Source organism: Halichoerus grypus, chromosome X, assembly GCF_964656455.1.
Source record: "Halichoerus grypus chromosome X, mHalGry1.hap1.1, whole genome shotgun sequence".
Classification (NCBI taxonomy): domain Eukaryota; kingdom Metazoa; phylum Chordata; class Mammalia; order Carnivora; family Phocidae; genus Halichoerus; species Halichoerus grypus.
The window spans coordinates 99,193,783-99,215,175 of NC_135727.1; the positions used below are offsets into that span (position 1 = coordinate 99,193,783).

The following is a 21,393-nucleotide window of genomic DNA, read 5'->3' on the forward strand; positions in this document are numbered from 1 at the left end:
CAACTTTTCTTTGGCTGTTGACCAGGGTCAGAGAAAGGCTGATCCTTGAAAAGCACTCAGAACAAGAAGTCCAACAGGATTTGACTAAATGAAGCATTTGATTAGTTATCACTAATAGTATGATGCAACCCAGGAAGGACTATTAACTCATTGTTTCTAAACTTGGCTTGCTTTTGTACTTGGCTGGAGCCCTCAAAGCTCTGGCCAAACAGCAGTGTTTCTGTGTGTGCTCTGGCCTCCCTGAGGACCTCACAAAGAGCCAGAAACCCTCAGGAACCAGGAGAGGTCTTTAGGAAAAAAAGAGGAGAAAGGGCATGGGGACAAGCACAGCGAGAGGCAGCCTGCCCCGTCCACACACAGACAGGGGTGTATGTCAGCTGTTCTTGTAGCTGGAAGCCCTTCTTGAGTGTCGAAGACTAATTTTCCAGTCTGTGTCCTCGCAGGGATGCTGACCTTTGGGTTGATTATAAGAGAGAAAATGAAAGCTTTCCCTCTCCTCCAACACATCCTTCTTTGACTTGAAACATGTGACCAGGCTGTTACCTCCCGCAGATGCTTTCTGGATGAATCAGCATTCTAGAAGACAGAGGCCCCAGCATGTGCCAACACCAACAGAATCAGCAGGGATTAAGGAGAGCGGGGAAACAGTTGAGTGGATGCAGCCTTCAGCAAGGGGTCGGTTGTACCACCTTCAAGGTTGGCAGCCCAAGAATCTTGCTGGGAGTAGAGGGTGAAGGGGCCCGAACTGCTTCTGCAGAGTCCTGAACAGATCCTGCTGGGCCAAGGACTGGGGTCTTCTTCTGGAAATTGGTATCGTAATGGTTGGAAGCCTATCCCTGAGGATGGTCTTTAGGTAAAACACATCCCAGTTAACACTCCTTTTCAGATGCATAGCCTCTGCAGCAGAAATTGATTGTTTCCTCTTTACCACCTTCGAGTCTTCCTGTCTCAGAAGTGTGCTGGCCTCCTACTTCTCTGCGCCGAAGGGAGAGTAATGCCACAAACCACATTTCAACCCAAGGAGAGAGTTTTGAAGTTATGGGGCTCAATCCGTATAGGAAAGAGGTGATGCCACGGGATCTGACTGATGTTTCCTCACTTGGTTGCATTTTCTGTCAGCCTCCAGTCCTGGGTCACGTTCCTTTGGATATATTTCCACAGGTCCTATCTGGCAAGAGAAAAAAAAAGGCCTTCCTCTCTGAGACTCGGATGACCCCTGTCAAGACCCGTGAGCTGATGTTTGCTATGGCTTCCTTCCCTTTCCCCTGTTCTGCTTGTATATCCTCATTTTCCTTTTCTTCCTCTTTTCTCCAGTGTCCTCAAGGCATTCATCCACTGCGCGGCCTTCAGCTTCCACCTCCAGGCAAGCATTTCCAATCTCTACCCCTCTCCTCATCTCTCCTACTGAATCTCCAGTGATCTTAGCAGTAGCCACCTCCACATGGTCCTTCCACCCGCGTTGGCGCCATCTTAGCACGGTCAAAACCCACCTCATTTTCCTTCCACACTGGCTCCTCACCTGTGTCAGGGTGAGTCCAAGCAGGGAAGCAGAGTTAGTAGGGACCTGTATTGCATAAGGCCGGTATGGATGGGTTACAGGAAATTGCTTTCATGCAATTGTGGGTGCTTGCTAAGCAGTCTCCGTACAGCTGTTCTCTCTGAGTCTGATGCTGGAGCTTGAGGCTCATGGAAGAGGCAGTAGAGAAGGCAAGCTGTGAAGTGGAGGGGGGAGACCGAGGGCAGACTGGAACCCACATCTTGAGCTGGAACCCCGTGGGGAAGGGCGTGACCTATGTCAGCTCTTGTTGCCTCTGACCTTGGTGATGAGGGTATCCAGCAGAAGCGGGGCTCTTTATCACAGAGCTAAGCACGTACACCTGGCCTAGGAGTCAGCTAGGTCTGAGGGAGGGTCAGGGGAAGGCAGGGTACTTGCAGGCCCAGCAGCTGCTTGACGCCGATGAGGTATGTCAGCAAACTGGCAAGGTGAGAACCATGAAATGGCCACTGCTTCCCTTCCAGCCTCCAGATTCCCCAAGAATGTCCCTTGTGACCGACCCTAACTGGAAACAAATGAGAGAGTGAATTCTGGGAAATGTAGCTCAGGCTAGCCAAGTTGACTCATGACGAAGTCATTAAAATCCACCCCTAGTCAACTTAGTATCCATATACATCTCCTTAAGGTATACTTAATCTCTGCAGAAGGACCCTATCAAAGTCCTACTTCCGCATAGCATTATGCAACAACAACAACAAAATGGTAACTTTTTCCCCAAGGAGAATGCAAAGTTCCACTTTTGTCCTTGGGTGATGTTGATCCTTTTCCAAGCTGGTTCACATCCTTCCGTTGATATCATATAACTTAAATCCTGAGCTATTAAGTTAAAGTTAAGTAGTACTAATACATCTTATGTGAGATGAGAAGGGGATGCAAAAGAAAAACAAAAATATCCAGTTAACGCATATAGAGACATCTATATTAAAATAAGGAAGAAATATTCATAACTATAACGGTCCTTGTCTCTGTGACGGTCACGTGGTCCTCGCTGATCTCTATAACTACCTTCTTCCTATATGCTAGCATTGCATATTCTTTTTGCTGATGTCAGCAGGCCCCTCAGCTGCTGGTCATGGCTCTTTGCTTGGTAGGTGGAGGGACACAAGCTTTCATTCGTGAAGGCGGCTCTGGGTTACTAGCAGCCTGGCCTGAATTGGGTTGTTGTAGTTTTCTGTGGACTTTAATCATAGGACATGGGCGTAGTCAAGGCACCTGGAGGATTTCCTGCTTTCTAGACGTTCTCCTCACGCCCACTGTGTGGTTGTAGCAACACGATTTCTCCCTGACCGTCAGGATCGATCACCCCAGCCAGGTAGTCACCCCCTTCTCTGCTATTCATTCAGTGGCACAAGGCACCCTGAGTGCCCAGGCAGCGGTCTCAACTTCCCTTTGAGTGGGGTCATTGTTGGACCCCCTGATGGAAGCATTCCTCTCTTTGGAACTAAGACCTCTAGACCCGCAGAGCCTATGCATCATCCCAGGGATGAGCAGTAACATTTTGCTAATGGATCACCGGAGGTAACGGTAAATGGTTCCCTTCCCGTTTTCACCCCTGTACTCATGGATCAGTGAGTACTGGTTATGGGAGTAACAGCATCATATATGGGATGCTGACTGAAAGCATATACAGCATCCGGGAGGACCTTGGCCCACGCTGCGATGCACTTAGCTGGTGCGTTAACTGTGTCTTCGAAAGGGCGCTCTGCCTCTAGCAAGCTGCTTCAGGCCGATGGGGACATGGTAAGACCAGTGAATTCCATGAGCGCGCGCCCATTGCCTCACTCCATTTGCTGTGAAGGGCGTCCCTTGACGGGAAGCGATACTTGGGAATACCGTGATGGCACATAAGGGATTCTCTAGGACCGTGGGATGGTGATTTTGGCAGAAATATGTGGACAGGGGAGGAAAACCCATATCCCCTTGTGGGTGCCTATTCACATAATCAGGTCGACTAGTCAAAGTCCTGCCTCCTAGGTGGATTTCCCCTCAACACGGCCCCTCAGAGCTGTCAAGAGAGTAGGGCTGCGGTGCGGGACACGCTCCCCTACCGTCTCAGGTGGGACGGATGCGCCGTGCACAGCGCTCTGAGGCTTTTCTTCCTCAGTCACCAGGTCCTAGGCAATGCTCCATCAGGCCCGAGATGGAGGCCGGAAGACAGAAGGTAATGTAGCAAAAGTAGGTGCCATGGGCCTTTGGGCCCCTTCCTAACGCACCTTACTTGTGCCTTCAGGACCTGCTCGGAGCTTGCCAGAGACTTCAAGATGCATCCCTATCTGCCACTGCCACCTTGAGTAAGTATTGCTACATCTCCCGGGTCGTATGGCCCTGGTGGCAGAGAGGCTTACACGGTGGTGTCTTCTGGCTTTCCGAGCCCCACTCAGAGCTAGCATTTCCTAAGTCCCGTTCATACAGCGCCTACCCAAAGAGGGATTCTTTCCACTGGGCTTTGTCTTAACATTTTTTGAGCCAGCCTGGTTGGCCTGCCTGGGACCTGTGCTCACCCCTCTAATTACGGAGGCTCGGGGATAAAGTTCTACTCCTGACCTGATCTGGTTCCTGTAACCACACCTATGACCCAGATTTGGAGTGGCCGTGGCACTCGGGCAAGGTGAGAACCGACCACGTGAGCAGTTCCCCAAATGAGGTTTTTCTGGGAATTAATCAAGACAGGGGAAGGAAATACCCTTCCCTGGGGTGAGATAAGGCTCTGGTGAAGTCCGTCCACTTGTAGAGTGGCCCATTTGTGTGGAGAAGTCTCTGGGCCTATCTCAGAATGATTGCTCTCCCTGTCCCCCTGCCAGGGCAGGCAGGGTCTCTCTTGGACCTTCATCGTGAAAACCTGGTAGGCTTCTGGGAGGTAAAGGCCACAGTACCACGAAGAGTCTGTGCAGTGCCTCAGCCCCAGGAGTTTCTCACGCTCCTAACAGGCCACACTCAGCTTCTGGCAATTTTTCTAAATTGCCTTTTATGTGTTCCTACCAATTAATGGCTCCCGGGTGTCTTCTGCTCCAGGTAAGCCCATCTCCGCGGGGACTGTGTGGATCTGCCTGTCTTTCTGGGTAGTGATAGGTGACAATTTGCCCTGAAAAACCAGTTTTTTGTTGGGTCCAAGAAAAGGGATTGATTTTTCTGCTTGTCCAGCTTTTTCTGGTTGTCAAGACAGGAATAATGACTTCCTAGCATGTGGCAATTGAACCCGAAAGCTGTTAATTACCTTTTTAAATCTCTGCGTTCTTTTATTTCTCAATTCTCGGTACGACCTCCTGTTCCTACTTTCTAAAAGCATTTGCCTCGAATCTGTTACTGAATACGCCAAATAAGTATTTTCTACAATTGCTTTTCCTTTTCTTGGTAGCTTATGATTTTTATAAAAGAGATGGTTTCCGGGGGCGCCTGGGTGGCTCAGTCGTTAAGCGTCTGCCTTCGGCTCAGGTCATGATTCCCAGGTCCTGGGATCGAGTCCCGCATCAGGCTCCCTGCTCCTTGGGAGGCCTACTTCTCCCTCTCCCTCTGCCCCTGCTTGTGTTCCTTCTCTCACTGTGTCTCTCTCTGTCAAGTAAATAAAATCTTAAAAAAAAAAAAAAAAAAAAAGAGATGGTTTCCTTTGAATCTTTAGAGCAGACATAGTCCCTCTCCCTTATACTGCAGACATTTTTCATCCCCTAGAGCTTGTGTTGTTTCATTCTGAATATTTATCTTAGAAAGAGAAGAAATCTCTTGAAGCCAGGGGATTGTAAACAGATACTATTCTTGGACCGGCCTTAGCTCTTTGATCTTGACCTGGAGCATTCTCACTTTAACCCTCTCCGATCTGGATGTTTAATAGATACGGGTCAGCAAAAGTACCGGCCCAACACACCCTATCTTTCTGGCATTCCTTTAGCGGGATTCCAAGAGACTGAGGTCAAATCTCCTGGTCCTTGTCTTGAGTTCCCAGAAACCTGGAGCATTTACTATAGTCTGTAGTTCGTACAGGAGCAGCAGGTAAAAAGCTAAATCCACTCTCACTCTGCTACTCAAAGTGTGGTCCCCGGAGCCGGGCTGCTCTCTGGCTTTTTTTTTTTTTTCTCTCATTTTGTTTTTCTAGTGAATCCTGTTTAGTGATTTTACAAAAGCATTGAACAATGATGGATTGGAAATTTTGGTGTTTTTTTTAAAGTTTTTTTATCCATTTATTAGAGAGAGAGAGAGAGCACAGAGAGTGTGAGAGAGAGAGAGAGAACACGAGTGGGGGGAGGGGCAGAGGGAGAAGCAGACTCCCTGCTGAGCAGGAAGCACGACCCACTCAGGACTCGATCCCAGGACCCTGAGACCATGACCTGAGCTGAAGGCAGACGCTTAACCGACTGAGCCACCCAGGTGCCCCTGGGAATTTTGTTTTATTTTTTTTATTTTTTGGATTGGACATCTTAAAATAATAGTCCTTTACTACAGATGGTCTGCGAAGCACTGACACAGGCCGCTTCACTTCGGAGTGGCTCCTCGACACTGGGAAATGCCAGTCCATTTCCTGAGGTACAGTGGGCCACCAACTTTCCTCTCAAACTGCAGGCCCTTTACTCTGAAAGGAGGTGGAAAGAGAAGAAGGGGTTTGAAAGCCTAGAAGGACGAGGAGGTGTGGGGGAAATGGCAGCGGCACAGGCAGGGAAGGGCCTTGACTGACGTCCCCAGGAGATCTGTGTCCTGCAGTAGGGAGGGAGGGGGCCGGCAGGTCCTCCTTCACTGGTGTCAGTTGACAAACCCAAGGCAGAAAGTGGGGGCGACTCCTGGGTATCCCCTTCCTTCTCCGCCGTGGGTCGCTCTGCTGGGACTCGGGAGAAGCCCGTGGTGCTGAAGCCAAGCGCCCCCCACTGCACAGGGTGGAAAGTCACCTCCGCGCCCCGCCAGGCTTCGGTGTCCGTGTTCTCCTCGCTCTCCTCGGGCACCGTGCCCAGCACTCAGGAGTGCTTCGGCGGACCGACCAGGCACTGTGAGCATGGCCCTGGGGGCCCGGGCAATCTTAGTTTGGAAGCAACCAGCCTGCGTTCTCACGGGTGTTCCCGTGAAGCCATTTCCCCTCCTCTGTGTCCGTGCGCTTGGCTTTTGCGATCTAATGTAGGATGCCCTACTTATCCCTATTCACTGTTCAGCGTCCGCGCCGCGTTCCTGCCCCTAGAGATGTTGGGAACCTGCTTCTTGCCTGCCTGTCTTGGTGTCTCACACCAACAATGTCTTTTTTTCAATTCATTCATTGTTATGTCAGGCAGGACAGGAATGAGATCAAAGCTCTGTGGCACTCCCTGAGCGACTTCCCTTCCTGTTTCCATCAACTCATTACCCCATCTTCTGGGTTCAGTTGTTTGACAGATTTATTCATCTACGTAACCGTCCTGTTGTCTACCGAGATATTGTGGGATGAACTGAGAACCTCTTTGCTTCCTCCACCCTCATCCCTTCTGTCAGAGACCTGGAATAATGGTAATAGTGATGCTGCGCCTGGCTCAGTCGGTAGAGTGTGCAAATCTTGATCTCCAGGTCGTGGGTTCAAGCCCCACATTGGGTGTGGAGCCTACTTTAAAAAATAATAATAGTATTATTAGTAGTAGTAGTATATTACTATTATTATTATAATTGTAATAACATTATGACTAAATAATAAAATCTGATTGGAGCAGCAAAGAAAAAACTTTTTTTACCATAAAACTTGGTATAATATTTTATTTTTATTTTTATTTTTATTTCAGTATCGTTAATGTACAGTGTTATATTAGTTTCAGGTGTACAATGTAGTGATTCAACACTTCCATACGTTACTCAGTGCTCTCTTACAAGTACACTCTTTAATCCCCATCACCTGTTTCCCCCATCCCCCCACCCTCGTCCCCTCGGGTAACCGTCAGTTTGTTCTCTAGAGTTCAGAGTCTGTTTTTTGGTTTGTCTCTTTTTTCCTTTGTTCCTTTGTTTTGTTTCTTAAATTCCCCATATGAGAGAAATCATATGGTATTTGTCTTTCTCTGACTGGCTTATTTCACTTAGCATTATACACGCAAAGAGAAAAAGCCTTGACACGGAGAGTGGTATTTGTTATAATTCAGCCAGATTCAGGTGCTAGGAGAGCGCCAGGGGTTCCTTCTCGGCCCAGTAATAGAACTTAGGCTGGTTTTTGTGAGGAGAGCTTGCTTCAGAGGTGACACAGTAAAGGAAGGCCACTGGGCAGGCTAACCTGGACCTGGAATTTGGGGTGCACATTCACCTCTGTTCATGAGCCTAGAACAGTTGTTCTCAACTGGGGGCAGACTTTCCCCTAGGGGACATGTGACGACGTCTGGCGGTTTTTCATTGTCATGACTTGGAAAATGAGGTGTTTTATTGGCGTCTGGTTCACAGAGGCCCAGGATGCTGACCTTCCCTCAGTGCTCGGGCAGCCACTCTCCCCGACAAAGCAGTGTCAGGCCCCACATGTCCATAGTGCCTAGGTTGAGAAACGCTGGCCCAGAATTTAGCCCATTCTAAAACCTGCCCCACTGAACATGCGGGAACAAAACTAGGCATCTGGTCAAACTCCAGGCCTCCTCCCTAAAGATTGTAGTCTCATTGGTCTGGGGTCCAGCTCTGATAAGGTGTTTTCATGAAATGCCCACCCCTCGCCCCGCCCTTTGTGGTTGGACAGGATTGAGAACCACTCAGGCGGAGCCGACTCGGGTCTGACAGAGGCCATAGATGAGGCCGCTCTCCTTCATTTTCTTGTGACTGGGGGGCTATTGAAGGGTTGTTGGCTCCTTGAGGAGGGAGCAGCTGTGGAGAATCTCACAGGAGATGGAGAAAAGCACCCCACCCCCAGCCCGCGAGAGGATAAGATGGAAGTTCAAGTCAGGGGCTTTTGTGAGAATTGGGATAAAAGAATTCGAAAACCTTCTGGATGGATGTACCCAGGGCCCTTAGCCTAGCTAGTGGATCAGACTAGTGGCAAGGGGAAAGTTGCCCTTCCACAATGTATGTGGCCCCTGCCAAGGCACAGGGCTCCCTGACCCAGAGGTGGCTGGATTTCCCCTCCGACTTGCCTCTTCCTCCAGTTCCCTTTGCACAGTGCACAACCTGATGCAGCAGCCCTGATCGCAATTTGCCTTAGCTAAGACCTCTTTGGGGCAGGAAAGGAGCCAAGTGCTGCCTTGTGGGTTCACAACAAAACAAAACCATTTGGGAAAGCCTCGAAGAAACCAGATCCGTCCTGCAGGCAGCCTAGAAACCCTATCCTGATGCCAGGCCACAGGATGGAGGCTTCGGGCTGGTCCTGGTGTCCTCGGAGGTGGTCAAGAACCACCCAGGAAATGGGGAAATCGGGTTGCAGGAAACTACGAAAGCTGCATTCCCAAGACTGGGAGTGAGACAGGGAACTTTCTGTGCCTTGTGCTTTGTCCATCAGCCGACCCTGGAAAGAGAACCTCAAGCCCCATTCCAAACCGCAGTTCAGCAGGCACCCCGTCCAGCCCTTGATTCATTCCCTTACAGAAGAGAAACAAAAAAGCTGCAGTATGGACGCTGGTGCCGGCAGAACCGCACACCTAGCTTCAAATCCCCTCTCTGCCCGGATCGGTGAACTGGGCAAGTTTCCAAGCACTGGTGTCTTCTTGGGTAAAATGGGCATCATAGTACCGAACTTGAGACGTGGTCGTGAGGGTCAGATCAGCGAACGTGGCCGTTAGTAGCCCGGCCGCAGGGGCCACTGTGGACCCGATCGGTTGTCCCTTCACACAGAATGGCTCACGCGGCTCTCCGCACAGATGACAGCGTGGGGGCCCGGGATCTGGGAGGCGGTTGGGCACCAGTGTGTGTATTCGGGGTAAGCGGAATGGGAGAACAGGAAGATATTCGGGGTCATCCGATGTGCCAGCGCACGCCCCTGGCGCTCTCTGGCCCTGGGGGGTGGGGTGCAGCCCCGCTTCCAGAAGAAGCGCCGGCACCAAAGGCGGGGCTGGGTCGGGGCCCCGGACCGCGCCAGCGTCCCGGGGAGGCGGAGGAAGGAGGCCCCAGGCGAGAAGGAGGGAGGGGGGGAGGGAGGGATAGCGGCGAGAGGAGGAGTTTTCCAGCTCGGCTTCGCCCGCTCGCCGCGCAGCCCCTCGGCCCCGTCTGTCTCCTCCGCCCCCTGAAGGCGCGCAGCACAGCGCAGCCGAGCGGAGCCGAGCGTGGCCGAGCGAGCGCCGTGCGCAACATGGGGAGCCCCGCACTCCGGGCCGCGCTGCTGCCGCCGCTGCTGCTGCTGCTGCTGCTGCGGCTCCCGCCGAGCCGCGCCTTCCCAGGTAGGAGCGGAGGCGGGGCAGCCTCCCCGGCGGGGCGCCCTTTGTCTGCCCCGGACCCGGCTTTGGCGGCCCCAGGGAGGGGGTGGCGGGCAGCGGGCTCGCGTCTGGGCGCCGGGAGGGGAGAGCCGGCTGTCAGCCCCGCGCCCGGCGCCGCGAGCGCCAGACCCTCTGCGTCCGCGCTGCCGGGGGCCCGAGCGGACCCACGTTGGCGCCCGAGGCCACGAAAGGAAGTTTGGCGACGGGCTGGTTTCTCCCCACCTGGAGTTGTGCCTGTCACGGGGTGGCGCACGGCCGAGGCCCGGGGCGGGGGCGCAGCTTGTCCTGGAAGGAGCCCCCACCCGCTCCCACTGGAGGGCCCGGGCCACCCCGGGGGCTGCAGGGCACGCGCCACGGGCGAGCGGCTCTCTTGGACGGCGCAGGCTGGGGCCTCTCCCACATCCCCCGGACCAACCCCCCCTGCTGGGGATTCCGAGAAAGCCTGCGCCTCTGGGAGAGAGGTGCCAGCTGAGAGTGGTGACTTGTGGCATGCGCTCGGTTAGCCCCAGGGGCCCGGGACTACCCACGCGCGGCGCTGTGAGGCAGGGGGTGTGGCTGCTTGTTGCGGGGGGCGTGGTCTCTAGCATCTAAGGGGCCCCCGGGTATTTATTCGGGGCTCTCTTGGTGTTGACAAAACCTTTAAAAAAGCTCCAGCTAACTCCCTCATCTGGGAGTCTTAGGTTAGTAAAGGGCTTCAGGGGAGCAGGACAACATGGATGCACCCCTGTCCCCCTGGAATGGAGAAGAAATCCGGGGGTGCATTTTAATTTAGTGCTAGTGGGAAGGTGGGTGACATGGACTTTAGGGCGTGCAGACATTTGGCTTTGCGTTCAACACTGTGGGCAGTTTAAATCGGGGGTCCGAGGAATGAACCTACCAAGTTCTGGGTGAAGGACCGCGGGCGGTGGAGGGTTCCCAGATAGTGTGCTCCGGAGATGTAGGGAAGGCTGCCGGAAATACTCCGCACAGCCCCAAATGAATGAGTGAATCGAACAAATGTGTGAAGTGATAAACAGGAACATTCGTGTGTTGAGTTGTTTGGTAGGAACTGCTTCAGGGCAAAGTAGAAAGGAGACTTCATCCTCTGCCCCAGGCAAGTGCCATTCCCAGGCTGCCCACTCCCCTTTAGCAGGAGTCGGGTCACAATGAACCTAGAGGGGCAGGGGAGGTCAGTACTGGACTGGGAGCAGGAGAGAAGATGAGAAGCTAGAGGCAGCCTTTCACGCTGAAGTGGGAGGCGTCTCTGAGCTGCCCGTACATCTGCTCAAGCCTTTCTCAGCCAAGGGGCCTCTTCTCTTTTTCCATTTGAAATCCCTCTGCTCTCCTTTCTCCCAGTTTCTACCCTTATATAGTGTAGCTTGCTGCCAGGGCCCAGGCATCCGCAGAAAAATGGGTGCACCAGTTTGGGCACTCCTCTCTGTCTTTGGGGAACTGCCCCTGGCTAATTCTGCCAGCCAGCAGGCTGCCCCCACTTTGGCGCCTCTCTGTGGGGTCTCTCAGGAAATGTGCTCTGCTGGGGCTGCTGAATCCAAAGGAGGGGATTTCAGTCCAAGCCAGAGGTTTGGGAAGGTTGGGGAGGGGAGACTCTCTAGGCCAGTGGGTCCCAAGGCAAATCACATCAGCTGAATTCACCCTAAGTGCTGGGTGACAGAGGGGCTTTGCAGATCATTTCAGAGGCACGCCCTTAGCAAGTGGACATTATGTCTCCAGTAAGAGAGAAGGTAAGAGGCCTGGAATCAGGAACCTCTGAAAGAGGGAGGTGGGGATGAAGGTCCCCATCACTCTCATCACCATTATATAACTGTCTGAGATTTAATAGCAAATCTGTCAGAGTGAGAGTAAATCATTTCCACTCCTAGAAGGTCTCTGGAGTTCTTTGAAATTGATGCAGCTTTTCTGGCCATCTGATTCATTCTTTGCAGCCTAGCAAAGACACGGTGTCTACAAAAATCCACACGAAATGTATAGAAAGTTCATAGCAAACTTGTCTGTGTTTGATTGTGTTTCTATGGCTATAAGAGATAAGAGTTTTCATTCTGTTCTTTTGGGGACTTTTTTGAGGTATAGTTGACATAACATGTTAGTTTCAGGTGTATAACATAATAACTTGCTATTTGTATACATTGTGAAATGATCACCACAAGAAGTCCAGTTACCATCGGTCACCATATGTAGTTACAATTTTTTTTTCTTGCCATGAAGACTTGGAAGATTTACTCTGAGTAACTTCCAAATATGCAATACAGTATTATTAACTGTAATCACCAGGCTGTACATTATTACATCCCTATGGCTTATTTATTTTGTAACTGGAAGTTTGTACCTTTTGACCCCCTTTGCCCATTTTACCCATCCCCCATCCCCCCCCAACTTTGTAACCACCAGTCTATTCTCTGTATCTATGAGCTTGGGGTTTTTTGTTTGTTTTGTTTTTCAAATTCTACATACAAGTGAGATCATATGGTGATTTATCTTTTGTCTGACTTATTTTACTTAGCATAATGCCCTCGAAATTCCATGTTGTCAATTGCAAATGGCAAGATTCCTTTCTTTTTTATGGCTGCCATGTGTGTGTGTATGTATCTATCTATACCACATCTTCTTTATCCATTCATCTATCAGTGGACACTTGGGTTGCTTCCGTATCTTGGCTATTGTAAATAATGCTGCAATGAACATGGGGATGCAGATGTCTTTTTGAGTTAATGTTTTCATTTTCTTCGGATAAATACCCAGATGTGGAATGAATGCTGGATCATATGGTAGTTCTATTTTTAACTTTTTGAAGCACCGCCATACTGTTTTCCCCAGTGGTGCACCAGTTTGCGTTCCCACCAACACTGCACAGAGGCCTCCCTTGTCCCCACATCCTGGCCAACACTTGTTATTTCTTGTCTTTTTGATGATAGCTATTCTAACAGGTGTGAGGTGATAACTCATTGTGGTTTTGATTTGCATTTCCGTTTTTATTCTGTGCTTCAATGAACCCTTGAAACCTCTTTTACACCTGAGAATTTGGAGGTTTACCCCACCTCCACCAGTGAGCAAGGCTGAAGACGAAGAATGAGCACTGCGGGCACTAAGAAAGGCTCTGTGAATCTTATGCCTGGAGAAAACTGGTGAACTAGGGTGGTTTCACCAGTCAGGAAAACCGAGTGAGGTTTGCTCAAAGCCCAGCCAGACCACATCAGCCAAAGCAGTCCCCCGAAGTGCCACCTTTGCAGATAAGTATTAGGAACTGAACACCTGGCCCAGGATCTACAATTAAAGTCTCTCCAGGAGCAGGCTAAGCTAGAAATTTCTGTTCGGAGTTAAAACATGTAAGGAGCTGACAAAATTCCTCTTCATTAAAAAGGGGGGAATAAAAAGCGGGGAGTGCTGGGGAGAGCAGGACATTTTCATCTAGCATTTTCTTCACCGAGAACACTTGCAGTCCAGTATGTTGGTGTTACTGTTTCTCATTTCATAGATTTGTGAGCTTAAAGAGACACCAGAAATCGTCCTTCAAGGACTGTCTTCAAACCTTCTCACCTCATTAGTCTTCACACCACAACTGAAATATAGCCCCTCTCTTCTCTATGGTTACTAGAACGTTCTTGCTTTTAGTCTTCCTCATTCTGACTCATTTTACTTTCTCCGGCCAGATACTGGTCTTTTAAGTACAACTACTTTTATCACATTACTGTCTGCCTCAAAAACCGAGAGCAGCAGCTCCCCGTCCTCTCTCACGTTAACTAGAAAGTTCTCAGTTGTTTTCAGGGGACTACACAATTGCTTCTAGCCTTAATTTTCAGCCTTTCCCTCCTGGTTTCCTAAAATGTGGCCGAAACAGACTACCTGTTTTTGCAGAGCTTGAATCACATTTTCCCCGTTCTTGGTGATTGCTGCTTCCTGCACCTGGAACCCCCCGCCTCCCGGCCCCCGCCCCAGCCACCTGTCTGCCCAAATTCTGCCCATCCTCCAGTGACACCCTCTCCTGGGTGAAACGTTTCCTTGATCCCTCGAATGGGAAGCTTCTGCCTTCCTTTAAATACCCACGGCACTTCATGTTTCTCTTGTGGTGTTTATGACATGTGTCGTATGGTACAATAATTTACGCCCTCCTGTATACTTCTAGATTCTGAGCTCTGGAAGGCAGGCGCTACTACGTCTTCCCCTTTGTATTTCTCATGGTGCCTAGCCGAGCACCTAGAGCCAAGTGGGTATTTGTGCTGATCGAGTTAATAGCCCTATAATTTGGCTGATGGGCCACTGGAAAGAAAAGAGCTGAGAGAAACGTGCACAGGTACACAGGGCTTTGTGCCACCATGAATCTCCATGCATAGGGACTGTGGCTTGCTGGTTATAGAGGTTGCTTTTTAAATCCATGAACACCCTCTGTTTAAGCAATAACCTTCTCTGTTGGGGGCTGTAAGGCGAGAGACTTACTGCAGCCACAGGCTGGAGCGTACATTTATTATTTTTGTTGGCCACTTTGCTCCAGCCCCTTCCAAAGTGGTTGAATGGTTTCCTTAGTGAACGCAAATATGTGCGCTACATCAATTCCCCTTTCAGAGAACGAGGCTAAAATGGGTAATTGAAAGTGAAGATTGAGTTTAAACAGAAGAAGGTTTCCTTTTGCCAGGCTATAACATAGTATGAACTTGTGGCCGCCAAGTTATGATGAATACCCAGGTTAAAGATTCACTTCCAGCCGAGCGCTGTGAATGAGTTCCAGTTCCTGGGGAGTTTCTCAAGCCAGCCCCTTCGTTCCGTTGGCCATTGTGTGAGTTCTTGACTGTCAGCTTTTATGGGCCATTGTTTATGGGAGCCTTTTAAGCCCAAACTCTTTTTTTTTTAAGGTTTTATTTATTTATTTATTTGACAGAGAGACACAGCGAGAGAGGGAACACAAGCAGGGGGAGTGGAAGAGGGAGAAGCAGGCTTCCCGCTGAGCAGGGAGCCCGATGCGGGGCTCGATCCCAGGACCCCGGGATCATGACCTGAGCTGAAGGCAGACGCTTAGCCAGCTGAGCCACCCAGGTGCCCCTAAGCCCAAACTCTTTTCTCTTGGATATTTGAATGTAGTTCTGAAACAGAATCCCTTACTGCCTTTTCTAATGAAAACTGGGCTCTATCCGGAGAATTTTTCAAGTGGACACCGAATGATGGCGTGCTTGGGACAACGGGGTGAAGAAGGAGGGGAGTTCCTTCTCTCAGGGCTTTCTGTCTTACAGGGAAGTAGACCCCGGCTTCTCTGTGGGGGCAAATGTTGTAGCAGAGGCAGGTGGACAGGCCCTGGGAGCCCAGAGAGCAGCCATGCAGGAGCACTGGGCCTGGATATCGGAGAATGATGCTGAGGGATGGCTGAAGCCTGGGACAGTGGTCCCGCAGGCCCAAGGAAGGTTAACAGAGGGGGTCTGGGTACTTCTCTAAGAACGTTTGGAAATTGGAAACAAAAATCTGCGTGGGTGTTCTTTTTCAGGGGGAGAAGGCCCTTACCCCAATTCAGAACCATTACTCACTAGGTGATCTCCATGATTCTGTGAGCAAGCTGCCCTTAACGGGCACAGAAATCCACATACGAAGTAAAATGAAATTGTCAGAGTGGGAAAACCGTGACTGAACCCATGAGCCCGCAGTCTCTCGGATTACGACCAAAGGTACAACGTCTCCTTCTCCTCGCTTAAAAAGCAACACCCAACAAAGCCGGCATAATCATAGATTGTAATCGCCTTCGGGCCTGGCCTGGCAACTCGTTGTACCTCTCACTTAGCCCAGAGTCTGTGACCTGGAGGAGGATCGTTAGTCAGTATTTGTGGATTAACGAACTGACTAAAACAATTGCGGTAGAGAGCAAGGGTTCTGTTTCAGATATCCCTGCAGGATTTAACTGGAATTTCCAAGATGATAATTCCCAGAGAAAAAGGAATGCAAGACAGCAAAATGTCAGAGGAAATTTGCACTGCCCTCAACAGGAGAGGACGGGCGAACAGTCAGGGCTTAGTTAATGGCTGAGGCTCTTGGATTTCAAATCCCCCTGGGACACTATTCTAGAAGACTTAGAAACTCCCAGGAGTCCCAGGGGCAGGATTTGCAGATCGAGGTTTAAGACTAAAGCTTGTGCAAGAGAAAAGTCATTGGTAGCATTGCTAAGCTCCCAAGTTTTCCAGATGATAATTGGTTTCACCTGGATCTTACAGTTCGCGTGGTGCACTCGACTCAGAAACCTCTGGAGTGCTCATTCCTGAGCTGCATGATTCACTCACCCGTAATCCTTAGCTCATACTGGATGCCTCTTTCTGCATTGTTCTCCAGGGGGGAAGATAAATGGGCTTGGACCTAATGGCTTGGATTATCCCGGAGGTTTGGGGTTGTAAATTGAGTATATTGGTTTTAAAACTTTTTTTTATGAGTAATAGACAAATCCAAACATAGAACTGGGGGCAGACTTTCTGCCTTGGCCTTGAGATATCACTGCGCACTTTCTCCGGCTCTGCTCGCTCTCACAGTGACCTGTGGTCACAGGTACCGGCAGCTGGTTTCTCGTCTCCTGTCGCTGGCTGTTGGCGGCGTCCGCCCGGTTGTGCCTAAGGAGCAACCGTCTCTCCAATGCCGATTGCACCCCGGGACCCTCTGACTGATGACTCTGGCCGGCCACTTACTGGGTGGGTGGCTGAGCTGAATGACCCTGCCAGATCCAGGGATCCAGGAATGTTCAAAAACACTGGTTGAATTAGGGTCACAGGGCAAAGACTGAGCCAAGGTTTGGCAGGCCCTTTGTGGAGTGGTGAGGAAGTGGTGGTGTGGCCACGTCCGCCACCTTCTGAGACTCTGCCCCCAGATTGGCTGTTCCGTGTGGGAACTCTGACAGACTTGTTGCCACTGACTCAGCATTCGTCAGACAAAGGCTCCGATTCCTTTAACTATCCAGTGCTGAAATCCTGTTTCCACTTAGAATTTCATTTAGCTTTCCAAGGGGTGGCATCATATTGTTTCCCCATTAGTTACTCATGGATCGGAGGCCTCCGGCCGTGGGAGCAGGTCCTAGGGTCTCTCATTCATTTCGTGTCCTCATGGGCTGTGAGTCCTGGACGCTCCCTCTCTCCACCACTTGCTTTGAGCTCCCCAACTGATAGGTCACCGTATTCTTAACAGCTTTATTGAGATATAATTCGCATGCCGTACCATTCACCCACTGAAACCAATGCAGTGATTTTTAGTGTGTTCACAGAGTTGGGTATCCATCACCACAATTTTAGAACATTTTCATTATCCCCAAAAGAAACCCTATGCCCCTTAGCCATCACTCCCCACCCCTGACCCCTGAGCTCTGGGCAACCATTCGCCTGTTTTCTGTGTCTACACATTTGCCTATTCATTACATTCTGTATAAATGGAATCATGCAATATTTGTCCTTTGTGCCTGGCTTCTTTCGCTGAGCATAATGTTTTCAAGGTTCATCCGTGTTGAGGCAGGTATCACTACTTGATTCCTTTGTATGGTTGAGGTTTATTCCACTGCATGGGTAGACCGACCACATTTTATCCATTCATCAGTTGATGGACCTTTGTGTTTCCACTTTTTGATTATTATGAGTAATGCAGTAAATAGTCTGTGTGGGCATACGGTTTCATTTCTCTTGGATAGATACCTGGATGATTTTCCAAAGCGACTGCCCCCTTGTCCATTCCTACCAGCGGCGTGTGGTGGTTCCAGCTTCTCCACACCTTCAGCAACTCTTGATATTATCTGTCATTTTGATTAAGTGGTAGCATTTTAGCTCAGGTCATTAACAGCTTCCACTCAAGGACTGAGTGAGAAAGCAGTGTCTGTTCTGCCAGCTGCGGCAGGATACAGGTGAGAGTCACCTGCGGCTGCCTTCCACCCTTTCACTGCTGGCTGCAGGGCCACTGCTGGTCATCGGGCACCCTTGGGTGCATTAGAAGGAAAATGAGAAGGAAATGCCCTGTGTGGGTACGGGGGCACCGGGCTTGGTCAGGAGACAGACTTTGGGCTCAGTAGGAAAAGGATGGAGGCGGACCCAGGACTCGGGATTGAAGAGTGGCGGGCAGGATGATTTGAGACCCCACTCGCTCTTTTGGTGGGTGTGATGGTGTAGGCAGTTCCCTGAACAACCCTGTGCATGCGGGTCCTAGATGTCAGTGCTCACCCCATGTGAGCCATGACACCGCCATAGTCTTTCACGGCTTGTGACTGTCTAAAAGGAGAACAAAACAAAAAAATGTGCTGGCGTATGGACAGCATCCTGGCACGCGTGAATCCTGGGATCCCCTGGGAGCAGATCAGACGTGCGGGAAGCTTGGGCCCCACCGAGACCTACCTACCAAATCAGCACGTGCATTCGAATAAGATCCCCCCCACCGATCCCTTATCCACGGTGAAATTTCAGAAGTACTGATGTGATGAACGAGTTCAGCCCTTTGCCAAGCCAGGGCGGCTTGCCTGTTTCTATGGGCCACACAATAGCTCCCCTCCCCTCCTCCCCCTCTTTCCTGTGGGCTTTGCCTTCATCATGGTCGCTAGACTTCCTTTCCGAAGTTCCCGACATTCCTGAGATAAGCCTGCACAGCCTTTAGGTCTCCATTCCCTCTTCCAACTCCAAAACAAACCCAATCCTGAGGGGGACCTTGACTCTGTGTCCTTTTAAGCCCTCCCGCCTGGCTGAACCTCCAACAGCAGCAGAACCATCTTCAGTGATCGGTGGTGACAGGGGCCTCGCGTGGCTCAGCTCTGCAGAGAATTTGTCCCTTAGAACTAACTTCAGCTCCTTAGGAAAGCCACACGATCAGGGCCTGCCCCGCCTCTCCAGCGAGACCCCGTCCTGTGACTGCGAATTGCCACCACGGGGACTACACATTTTTGTCCTAGCAATTGATGCCCCTGGGGTGTGGGAGGAGGCAGCCCCGTGTGTGGGGGTGCCATGCCATCGGGGAAGTCCGAAGAGCACAAGCCACCCCTCGCACTCAGCAGCCCCCATACCCCACGGATTAGGCAAGTCAGGAAGACAGAACTGGTAACAGCAATAAAAAGGGAGCCTCCCACCTTTTCCAGGCGGGGGGTGGTGGGCTCGATATTCTGCGTTGGCAGATCTGGGCTGGGGACTGGGAATCTAAGGCAGGGATCTCCAGAGTCAGTCTGGGCAGGCCAGATAGGGCCCACTGCTTGATTTTGTATGACCAGTGAGCTAAGAATGGTTTTTCAGTTTTAAAATGGTTGGAGAAATCAGAAGGAGAATATTTTCTAACACGGGAAAATTCTATGAGATTCAGGTATCCGTGTCACTGGATCACAGCCCTGCTCATCCGCTTGGATACTGTCTGTCTATGGCTGCCTGGTGATCCCGTGGCGGGGCTGAGCAGTCGTGACACGGGTGATGCGGCCTGCAAAGCCGCAAGTGTTTATGGTCTGGCCCTTTACAGAAAAAGTCTGCCACTCCTGAACTAGGGCCGTGCTATTCCAGGTATGGACCGAGAACCAGCGTCATCTGGGAGCTTTAGAGAACTCTAGAATGTCAAACCCCACCTCAGACCTATGAAATCAGAAGTTACGTTTTAACAAACTCCTAGGCCTTTGGGGCTGCTTCTCATTCACCATGAGGCTCAGCTCAGGACTCATCTTGGCCTTTGGTCGGGGGTCTTTTAAGATGTAGGCCTGCATGCTGTAACTAGCACCATACGCTGTTACTGTCAAGTCATGTGACAGATAACTGGGTGTCTCATTATCTGTGTTTGAGGTTTGGTCACCTCTCAGACCCTCTAGAAACGAAGACCGTGTTTATTCTTGCCAGTTCTTGGCCCAGGCCTGGTATCCTAATTCAAAGCTGGAGGCCGACTGGCCTTTGCTAGCTGCTGACTGACTCCCTTGATGCTGCGTGCATTTCTGGGCATCTTTCCAGAGCTGCTGCCCTGCCAGGACCTTGCTACGTGGCATGGCCTGCCACCCTGTCCGGGCCCCTTACCTGGGTGCTGAGGGCTGGACTTGGACATCTGTCTTTTGCCGGGTGCTGTTCTTTTAGGAGCCTGTAATCTTTCTGCTGGTCAGGACCATCCCTGGTAGAACATTTCTAGAAGTGGCTTCCTTGAATCACTGCTCCCCGGGGGGGTTCGTAGATACATTCTAGGGGCAGCAGAATGGATTGTAGTTGGGAAAAGCAGGGTTAAGTAGGTTTCTTTCTTGCAGGACTGCTCAGGGTCATTGATACGCTGATGACCTGTTACCCTCGGGGAGAGGACCAGGAAGGCTAGGGGAAGACCGCAGACCGGCAGGGGCCGCACCACCTGGGAACATCTTCGATGTGTAAATTCTCAGGCCGCACCCCAAAGCTACTGAACCTGGCTGTGAGGGAAGGAGGGCCCAGCAATCTGTGTTTTAACAAACCTTCTGGGTGATCGCGATGCTTTGTGCGAGTGTCGGGACCATACCAGTGTGCTCATTTCCAAACTGTTTTCTCAGAGCATCTCATTAGACTAGTGTTTCACATTTGGTTTTGTGTTTTTTATTTTATTTTTATTGAAGTACAATTAGCATACAGTGTTATTTATATTAGTTACACGTGTACAACATAATGATTCAACAATTCCTAGACGTGACTCAGCGCCCACCATGGTAAGTGTAGTCACCATCTGTCACCAATGTTAATACAACATTATCGACTATATTCCCTCTATCTTACTTTTCATCTCTGTGACTTGATTCTTTTATAACTGGAAGTTTCTTCCTTTTCATCCCCTTCATATTCCACCCATCCCCACAGCCCCCTCCCCTCTGGCAGCCACCAGCTTGTTCTCTGTAGTTAGGAGTCTGTTTAGGTTGCTTTTTGTTTGTTCATTTGTTTTGTTTTTTAGATTCCACACATAAGTGAGATCTTATGGGATTTGTCTTTCTCTGACTTGTTTTATTTAGCATAGTATCCTGTAGGTCCATCCATGTTGTCGCGAATGGCAAGAGCTCATTCTTTTTTTATGGCTGAGTACTATAATATTCCACTGTGTGTGTGTGTGCCTGTGTGTGCACGCGTGTGTGTGTGTGTGTGTGTGTGTGTGTGTGTGAGAGAGAGAGACATTGTCTTTATCCATTTGTCTATCCATGGACATGTGGGTTTCTTCCATATCTTGGCTACTGTAGATAATGCTGCTATAATCATGGGGGTGCAGATATCTTTTCAAATTAGTATTTTTATTTTCTTTGGGTAAATACCCAGTAGTGGAATTACTGGATCATATGGTAGTTCTATTTTTAATTTTTTCTCGGGAGGCTCCATAGTGTTTTCCACAGTGGCCGCACCAGTTTCATTCCCACCAAGAGTTCCTTTTCCTCCACATCCTCACCAGCACTTGTTATCTCTTGTCTTTTTAATTCTAGCCATTCTGACAGGTGTGAGGTGCTATCTCACTGTGGTTTTGATTTGCATTTCCCTGATGATGAGTCATGGTGAGCATCTTTTCCTGTGTCTGTTGGCCATGTTGTGTCTTTGGAAAAATGTCTATTCAAGTCCTCTGCCCATTTTCATCAGATTCTTATTT

General features: G+C 50.2%; 1 protein-coding gene across 3 annotated transcripts in view; it reads left to right on the forward strand.

The window, feature by feature from the left end:
• SRPX (sushi repeat containing protein X-linked) overlaps positions 1-21,393 on the forward strand; it is a 155,740-nt gene that overhangs the window by 35,784 nt on the left and 98,563 nt on the right. For 2 of the 3 annotated variants that reach the window (XM_036088271.2, XM_078065211.1), the window contains exon 1: positions 9,648-9,831. The exons of the other annotated variant lie outside the window; for it this stretch is intronic. In XM_036088271.2, coding sequence (XP_035944164.1) covers positions 9,744-9,831 — 88 coding nt within the window. In that variant the 5' untranslated portion in view covers positions 9,648-9,743. Of the gene's footprint in view, positions 1-9,647; positions 9,832-21,393 lie in introns of those variants that run through there. 3 annotated transcript variants of the gene reach the window in all.